Source organism: Dreissena polymorpha, chromosome 3 (assembly GCF_020536995.1).
Source record: "Dreissena polymorpha isolate Duluth1 chromosome 3, UMN_Dpol_1.0, whole genome shotgun sequence".
NCBI lineage: Eukaryota > Metazoa > Mollusca > Bivalvia > Myida > Dreissenidae > Dreissena > Dreissena polymorpha.
Genome location: NC_068357.1, coordinates 2,792,156 through 2,801,363, shown reverse-complemented (window position 1 = coordinate 2,801,363; position 9,208 = coordinate 2,792,156). Strand labels below are relative to the sequence as shown.

General features: G+C 34.9%; 1 protein-coding gene across 1 annotated transcript; it reads left to right on the top strand.

Moving 5' to 3' along the window:
* The first annotated feature begins 869 nt into the window (after nucleotides 1-869).
* On the top strand, nucleotides 870-7,743 carry LOC127873501 (uncharacterized). Its single transcript, XM_052417385.1, has 8 exons — nucleotides 870-1,649; nucleotides 2,222-2,335; nucleotides 2,458-2,616; nucleotides 2,947-3,168; nucleotides 5,181-5,293; nucleotides 5,545-5,687; nucleotides 5,842-5,945; nucleotides 6,160-7,743. Exons 1-8 carry the CDS (start codon nucleotides 1,472-1,474, stop codon nucleotides 6,957-6,959), a joined length of 1,833 nt encoding a protein of 610 aa, XP_052273345.1. The 5' UTR covers nucleotides 870-1,471; the 3' UTR covers nucleotides 6,960-7,743.
* Nucleotides 7,744-9,208: the final 1,465 nt, after the last annotated feature.

The window sequence follows — 9,208 nt, the reverse complement described above, 5'->3', positions numbered from 1 at the left end:
AGTAAATACATACCATTTTGTTTTATATATAGGTGTTTTATTTTTTTATTACAACAACTATTAATCAATCTATCTCAACTTTCGTAACAGATAAAAAAAATGCATAACATGATAGAGATGGAACAAAGGTAAGAAGTATTTTTTTTTGCTTCAATGTCGATTCATTTTATTTATAAAGTTTTCACTGATTTTTAAGACCTTCGTAATGCATAAAATTTATGCATGTTTCCGTGATGGTTTTAATCTGTCTTTTTGTTAAAAAAGTGTTTGAATCAACAATTTTACCTATTTATGTTTAGAATATCGCCATTTTAGTTATTATTTACTGTTTAAGTGTATCAATACTGTGTATTATAAGAGAAAATGATATTTGTACATCCAATTTCTCGAACGTCCCGTAAGTAGACAACAGATGTGTTGACGGTTTTCCTTCAATAACTTTTTTCCCGACGTCTACGATCTTGAAACAAAAAAAACAAGGGAGGCATAAAAACCGTAGAGTCGAAAGGGCATATTCATATCAAATAAATATAAATACAAAGTGGCTTACCGGATGAAAATATCCACTAATCCTTCACTAATAACACAAAAACGACGCCATCTTGGAAGTAACTTCCAGCTAACCTCACTTAAAGCCGGTAAGCTCCGTATACGCATGCCCCCCCCCCCCCCCCTGTTTAGGTATTCAAATTAAACCATACAAGCAGTAGCTTATTTTGTTGTTTTTCTTCTGTTATTATGCCTCTTACTCAATTTTTTTTTTATACCAACAATGTATCCGTATTTTATAACGCATATTAGGGGTATAGCGCTTTTTGCGATCTATATTTGCCTCGTAAAGTTCACAACAGTATTCTAAAATAGTTATCTCCCTTTCCTTTATTTAACTTCCTAGTTCTTTGGTAAACAACTTACAAATTTAAATGGATAGTGGCTTTCAGGAATTAGAATTTGTAGGACGAAAGGAAGAGATCAAAACTTTTAGGGATCATTTGCCACATTATAAACTTCTTGGATTATTTGGATTAAGAGCTGTCGGAAAATCAAGTTTCATCCACGAAGTATTAAAACCGAAAGTGAAATATCATCAAATTATAAACCTGAAAACAGTACACCATGTTGAAGATATTTACAGCGTCATTTGTGCTTCATTACATTCTCAACCACTTCCACTCTCTAGTTAAAGATCCCGGATAGTGCATCTCATCGATTTAATAAATAACCTGTCAGAGTGTGTGCTAGTGTTTGATAATGCGAGGATGTGATAGAGGGTCGTCATTGTGACACGTTTCTGCATCTTTGCTCCGAATTAACTCAAAAATGTGACCACACCAAAGTTGTTTTAACATCGACCACGCGGGTTAATTTTCCATCTTTACGCACGTCGTATTTCGCCTATGAGTTAAAGCCACTTTCTCGAGATGATTCAAAAACACTCTTCAAAGCTGTTGCTCCAACCGTTTCATTGGAAATGTTCGAAAATGCCATTCTAGACCTAAGTGAAGGCCTTCCATTACTTATTATCGTCATAGCAGGGGCTCTTGAACAAGAGAAAGATCTTATAACTGTGGAAGATATGGTTGAACTCTTGCTAGAGAGTCGACTTGAGACTTTTTGTAATGAATCTGATACAGGCAGTCTACAAGTAGGTATGTTGACACTCTGCGTACTTAATGTGTAACCGGCAGTCTACAAGTAGGCATATCTGTTTAGTGAATTCTGTACAAGCAGTCTAAACGTAGGTATGTCTGTATACTGAATCCTGTACAGGCAGTCTACAACTAGGCATATTGGGACTCTGTGTACTGAATCTGGTACAGGCAATGTACACGTACATTGTAGGTATGTTGAGACTCTGTGTACTGAATCTGGTACAGGCAATGTGCACGTAGGTATGTTGAAGCTCTGTATACTGAATCTTATACATGCAGTCTACAAGTTGGTATGGTTATACTGTTTGTACTGAATCTGGTGCAGGCCGTCTTCAAGTTGGTGTGTTGAGATTATGTGTGCTGAATCTAGTACAGCAGTTTAGCATTAGATATGTTTAGTCTCTGTGTACTGAATCTGGTACAGGAAGTCAACAAGTTGGTAGCTGTTTGATTGTCCAGTGTATGTTAATGAACTACCCGTCCAAGCGCTTCAAAACGGTAAAGAAGTCGATTTTGTTACAAGAGTTCCATACGTAAAACTACTAATTGAAGATTGTTGTAATATTCAGATCGGATCTACAAGCACTTCGTTCTCCGCTTGAATGAAAAGCTCCGACAGAACCTCGCTGCATTAAACTACATCCCTGGAACGTTCACTGGAGACCAGGCAGCACAGATGTTAGGTAGGGCTGTGTTCTTAATAGAATAAACCTCATTTGCTAGATTTTGTACGTCGCGAAGCAGCTATGAATGTTAACTGCTTGTTATTTTAATATTATTTAACAAAATCAAGATGTTTCAACAGTTTCAGACTATGGTTCCTGTGCAATGGCAAAGTGGAAAGCAATAAGGCCAATCAGAATCAGACATATGCTCAACTTCGATGCAGACCGCAAACGATTTGACATCCAAGGCATTATACGGGAGATTGTGAAAGCGGAAATAATAATCAATGACCTGCCCGGTACAACAAATGCATATAATTATCATGCGATGACGTCCCAATTTATACTCATAAATTAATTGTTATTATAACCGGGTATATCTAAATTCCTACTTTATTTTATTTGTAAAAGTTCTTGATTGCTTATATATTTTTTAAACTACATATTAAACTCCATCTTTGTTTGTAATAACTCTCGTTAACAATATAAATCATCCTAGGCTTTCCGTATTATTTTTAGCTTTAAACACTTTTTTTCTGAGATTTTAATGGTGGATTTATTCGCAAAACGCGTGTATTTGTGGACATTCAATTTGATTATTCAATTATTATTTTTCTCACAAAATGCAGGTGTTCGGACACGATACTGCAAAATTTATTCAGCTGTGATGAAGGAAATATCGAGGAACATGGGAGGCGCCGATTTCGTCAAAGCTTTGGAAGCGTTCTCAGTAGAACAGGTTAACTTGAGCAAGTTGCTACACGAAGTTCACAATACCCAGGAGGACACCTATCATTTCTTTATAGAGATGGCGGAGTCGTGTACTGAACTCATACAGATCTATTTGGCGAGTAAGGTGTTTGTCAAATAGACATATCATGGTGGTTGGGCGCGAATTCGTATTTTATTAAATGCTAAATGATAAATTATTGATTTCTCATTTAATTAATTATGCTGATTGTTTCACTAGCTATCATAGCAGATCACCATCAAGAAGTAAAGATAAATAAGTGTAAATGCTAATAAAACAGTTGCAAGTCAAAATTACTTATTAGCACTCAATTATGAATTCGAAAACATTAAAATCAGTTATTGCCTTTCCTGTTAATTATCACTTATTTTTGGTTTCCTCAGTCGTCGTGGACCATGTTGACTATACTAAATAAATGCCTGGATGGTATTGATAAAGCCCGCCAAAGATTGCAGCTGGTAAAGTTGATAAAACGCAGTTTTTTTTTAATACTAAAAAATTGTAATCCGGTTCTGCGATCAGATCAGCGTTAAATTATCCGACATTGTGTTTCCAGACACCATTTCAAATCAATTACGTTGACATTGCGAAATAAAAAGAGAAGACTAATAAAAATAGAAGACTGTAAGTTACATCACCCTCTCTACGAAAACACATATTAAATTTATACATTTTTACTCGGATAAGCGATTTTCAAGATATTTATTTTGTTAACCTTTTCTTAGGAAATAAGTTCTCGTTAATACCCTGAAAACAAACACATGTCCTCTATACAGTACGCATGATACTGTATAGGATATAGGCTAATTATATTGAGTAAACAGTTTTTACATTTTTTATAAATGTTGAACTCGTTTTTTTCACTACCATTTACAGAAATCTTTTCAAGCCATTATGATAATACTTTTTCAATGCTTCAAATGGATGCGCGATGAAAAAGGCAAGAGGTGTTTGAAATGCAACATTGAGTGTAGTTTATATTGTATTTAGCGCAAATTCATGTTTATTTTTATCCAAAAACGAAAAAAACAATAACGTATGCTATTTCTGTCCTAATTTCTAAGGATTTATTTTCATAAGAATGTGGGGAATTACCGCTTCAGCAATTTCCTTTCCAATCAGTTCGTTATTGTATTGTTTTGTTAGTGGTTTTTTTTTGTTTAATTAAACGCAGTGATAGAAATTTTAATTTGTGTTTTGCATTTTGTGATCAGCATTCGTGTGAAGTTAAGTTGTAAATCAAATACAAATACACTTATGTAGCGCAACAATTGTTTGACAATATCAATTGCGTTGTACACAGTTCTATAACTAAAAAAAGCTCTTTTGTCACAGAACACGCAAAACAAATGCGTTTTAAGTTTAGTTTTAAACTGAAATTCGCTCTGTGTGCATTTCAAGTAATTTGGAAGAGCATTCCACCACTTGGGTCCAATGTTTGCTATTGATCTATCAGCCATTTTTGTTCAAGTTATTGGGATGTTGAAGCTATTATCATCAATTGATCTAAGTCTTAATCGACCTTCACCAGTTGTGAACAGCTCTATGGTGTGCGGTTACACATTTAGTTCTAAAAATGAGCACGAGTTTCTCAAAACATAACACTCTTAAATTAACCCAATCCTTTGTTATGGTTAACAAGGCGTTCAACTTTCCCATTAGGACAAGTATCGGAAACTTCTCAGTATAAAGAAGTGAATGATACTTATTTTTCAATGTTGCAAATGGATGGGCAATGACAAAAAGCAAAAGTCGTTTGAAATGCCACATTGAGTGTAGTTTATATTGCATTTTGTGAAAGATCATGTTTATTTTTATCCAAAAGCGAGACAAAACAACGTAAGTTATTCTTTTCCTAATTTCTATAGATTTATTTTCATAACAATGGTAGGAATTACCACTTAAACAGTTTTTTTTTCCAAGCATTTCTTTATTGTATTGTTTTGTTAGGTTTTTTCTTAAATGAACGCAGTGCTTAAAATTTAAAAAAAAATGCATTTTATGATCACCATTCTTTTGAAGTAAAGTAGTAAATCAACCCAATCCTCTGTGATGGTTAACACGACGTTCAACTATCCCATTTGGACAAGTATGGGAAACTTTTTATTTCAGAGGACAGTCAGCTTTTCTACGACGCATGTTTGAAACTCGCAGATTTGTACAAACGGGACATAGACAAAGCAAGTGTAAATCTTGCGATAGGCAGCATGGAAACGGAGTCAAAGGTGCGTGGATAAATGTGGCTAATTTTTGTGCATGAGTGCATATTAACATCCATTTATTGTTTGTGTTTTGTTTTGTTTTGTTGTTTTTAAACGAAAGAATAACCATTCGAAAATTAAAATAGCGGTTTCTAAACAAATGTTAAGAGTATGGATGTTGTTTTGAAAAGCTTACAGACACTATCTTAAAAATTGATTAAAAAAACTGCCTTTGCGCCTGGAAATGTGTTTACAAGTTATGATGATGTTATCAGGGTGAATTTCAAAAAGGTATGGAGAAGTATGAAGCAGCACTCAGCGTTCTGCAAAAGGAGGGACCGAGCTTAAAACTTGCAACGCTGTATCATAAAATAGGCCGGAACGTGTACAAGCAAGGAAACATTGTGGACAGCATCACGCAAGTTTTGTGTCATATTTAGTAAAACCGTCTTCAAATATGGAGTGCTTAGTTTACATAATGTATTTGTATAATTTGTTGCATCGTAAACTGCATTACTGGTTATTGGTCTCGTTCAATATAAATCGTAGTTGAACATAGTATATATTTTCAGGTATTACAAAAAGTCCCTAGCCATTTCAGCAACACGTGGCAAGAACTATGCCAGTGTGATGCTTTACACATTAAGTCTAACTGGAGCATCATATGTATTTTTGGGTATGTATTGAATAAATAAGAACGCTAACAAAATGTCACATATAGTTTAAACATGCAGCACCATTGCATGTACGTGGAGTACAAAAGAAATGTGATACAATGACACAATTATGTGTAACCACTAAAATCCAGACTTTGCACAAAAATACACAAAGCATTTTTGTTGTTTTCAATTTCGTGTTCCAGTTACTTTATTTCTGGGTTTTTTCTCTAGGACAATTTGACATGGGAGAAAAATACCACAACAGATGCTACAAGCGCATCGAACAACTGCACGGAAAAATCCACCCTACTGTTGGCCACGAACTCGACAAGATAGGTCTACTGCATGACCAGCGAGGCGATACATTGACCGGGCTTGAATACTTCCTAAGAGGTCTCGACGTCAAGAGGCGCTCAAACGCGGCTCATTTTTCGATCGTGTATTCTCTAAGCAACGTAGCGAACAGCTATAACACTCTAAGAAGATTTGATGAGGCTCACGATAACGTGGATGAAGCCTTTGAAATACTTGAGAAACATCCCGTCCCACACATGGATGCATTGTCATTGATGTACAACACGAGAGGAAAGATATACTCAAATCAAGAAAAATGGCAAGATGCCGAAGTGGCGTTCCGGAAATGTGTCGAAATAACGAGGACAGTGGACGATAAAAGTTTCTTCTACATGAAAAGACTAGTGAATCTCGCAGAGGTACAAGAAAAACGCAATCGCTTACAAGCTTGCCTACGAACGGCCAGTCAGGCGCATGCTTTGTCCGAGCGTACCATTAAGACGGCCCCACATGTTTTTATAATAATGGAGTGTTTACAGTGTATGTGTAGGGTGTACAGAATGTTGGACAAAAATGATAAATTCATTGAAACTTTGAAGGAAATGGAAGTGGAATGTATCAGACTAAGGAACGTATACGCCGAACTTGAAAACCAAACTAAACAGAAGCTGATTGTTAAATTAATTGAAGATGTCAAGCAAATGTGGACGGAAGTAAAATATGAAAAATTGGAGTGACAATCTGTATTACAAATTACACATAGTTGTTCTCTGTCCATTTGACAGATCCTTGATCGAAATATTTCAGTTAATGGTATCAATTTAGTTTTGATTACCGTTATGTGTGTGTTTGAAACATTAATTTCCAAACAAAGCTGATGTGAAATATGCAAACGCTTAAGTTTCCAAAGTCAGTGTTTTGAATGATCGAGATTTTAACAAATGGTGTTCATCTGAAGATTTTTTGGTAAATGTTAAAGCGCCAGTTTATGCGTCTGAGAGACGAATTAAACCCTTACGTCTTCCTCTTGGTATTCATATTATCAAGACATAATGGCTAATCGCGAATGTTTCTGACATTTTGTTATAGAAAAACATGCAAAATAGTGTATATCGTTAACGACTTTATCTTTATCTTAAACAGTCATTGTTTAGTGAAAAAAGTGATATGCCAGTCGTATAGAAGGATTGAACACCTGTATCAAAATCAAGTGCTAAATCCTTCACTTAATGCTCAAGACCAAAGGGCAATGCAACACAGTTCCTTGGTAATATATATTCTTGTATATCGATGGGTAAAATGAATGTGGTATTGCTACTTACAATGTCAATATTAGGTACAACATTTCCTTGCTGAACTTTCGATATACATTCATAACATTTTCATGTATTTGCTATCCTAAATATCTATACACCTTAAGCCAACAGTTGATATGTGAAATGTGTTAGTTAACATATCAAGTCCTAAATAGTAGAGAGTGATGGACACGGTGATGACAAATATTAAAAATACTCGAACTCATTTATGTGTACTGTGTTACTTTATTGTTGTTATTTTTCTTGGCATTTTCACATTTTGGTCAATAACACATTCTTAGCAATGAAACCAAACAAAAACTAAAATGCTTGATATGTGCTGCTTTAATTCAGTACTGAATGTACTTCAAACTTGCACAATAAGATAGATGCAAATGCTTATATGACTATAGCAATAATAATAAAAATAAGGGCGTCGGGGTTTCCGTTCCGGTTCCCCTTGTGGCGTGTTTTACCGCCCATTATGTTATTTAAGGAAAAACATGCTTTATGGCATTTTGCAATAAATGCCCCTTTTCACTCAGTAATCTTGAGTTTGTTCTTTCCTATATGACATACGAATCCGTACGGTCTAATACCTTTTCATTACTGATAAGGACAATATATAAATAACTTTTTATGCACACATAAAAAGTTTTATGACATTGTACGCTTTTAATTACTGGGGTGTAACCCAAGCGTAAATAGTTACTATTTTTAATTGTCCAATCATATCCAGATATAAAATCGCGTGAGCTCTTGTACTCTAATGAAAATCTATCCTGGCCATACTGGTTTTGGAATTCCTCCTTCACAGTTGCGTATCAACACTAAATTTTAACACCCACCACCACCCCTTCTCCGCCATATGTTTTTTTTATAGTTCCGTTATATTTTAATACGATTGTGTTACTCTATGACTTTGACTTTTCATCTTATATCAATATTACAACTGTCAAGGCTTTTTGTTATTAAATGTTGTTGTATACATGTTTTATGGCGTGTTTTACCGCCCATTATGTTTGGCGTGTTTTACCGCCCATTGTGTCATTTTAGGGCGTGTTTTACCGCCCATTATGTCATTTTAGGAAAAACATGTAATATTTTCAATAACTTGCTTTATGGCATTTTGCAATAAATGCCCTATTTCACTCAGTCATCTAGTGTGTGTTCTTTCCTATATGACATACGAGTCCGTCCGGTCTAATACCTTTTCATTACTAATTAGGACAATACATAATAATAATTATAATAATCATGATAATAATACTTGTGATTGTTTTCCATAATATAAAACATTGTCTCCGGGACTCTTTATGTATAATATGTACACGAGTATACCGCTATGCGCATGCGCATTGACGATAATGGACTTTTATTTAGTGTAAAGAATAACCATTGAAGCTTGCTTATCATTCATGTATCGTGAACAAATCCTCTTTGAATACAACAAACTTGCTTTATATTGCACAGTGGTCTCTATCAAAGGTGCTTAAGCTTTCCACTAGTGTTCAATGCTATTAATAACAAGGAACCAATGGTCGAACTGTGAGACGCACCTGATGCGCGATAAAATAAAACAACTACGAGTACTATCTGTTTCTCGTTTTGTATGTACAAACACTTCAAGTCGAAAGGATTTTTGTTAAAGGTCCAATGCCGATTTTATAACGAAAATTGCTATTTTAAAA

Excerpts from the sequence above, each read along its gene's own strand:
- LOC127873501 (XM_052417385.1), top strand. The coding sequence starts at position 1,472 with ATGTTCGAAAATGCCATTCTAGACCTAAGTGAAGGCCTTCCATTACTT. Across the intron at positions 1,650-2,221 it reads TACAGGCAGTCTACAAGTAG|ATCGGATCTACAAGCACTTC; the intron begins GTATGTTGACAC and ends TGTAATATTCAG. Across the intron at positions 5,946-6,159 it reads AGCATCATATGTATTTTTGG|GACAATTTGACATGGGAGAA; the intron begins GTATGTATTGAA and ends TTTTTTCTCTAG.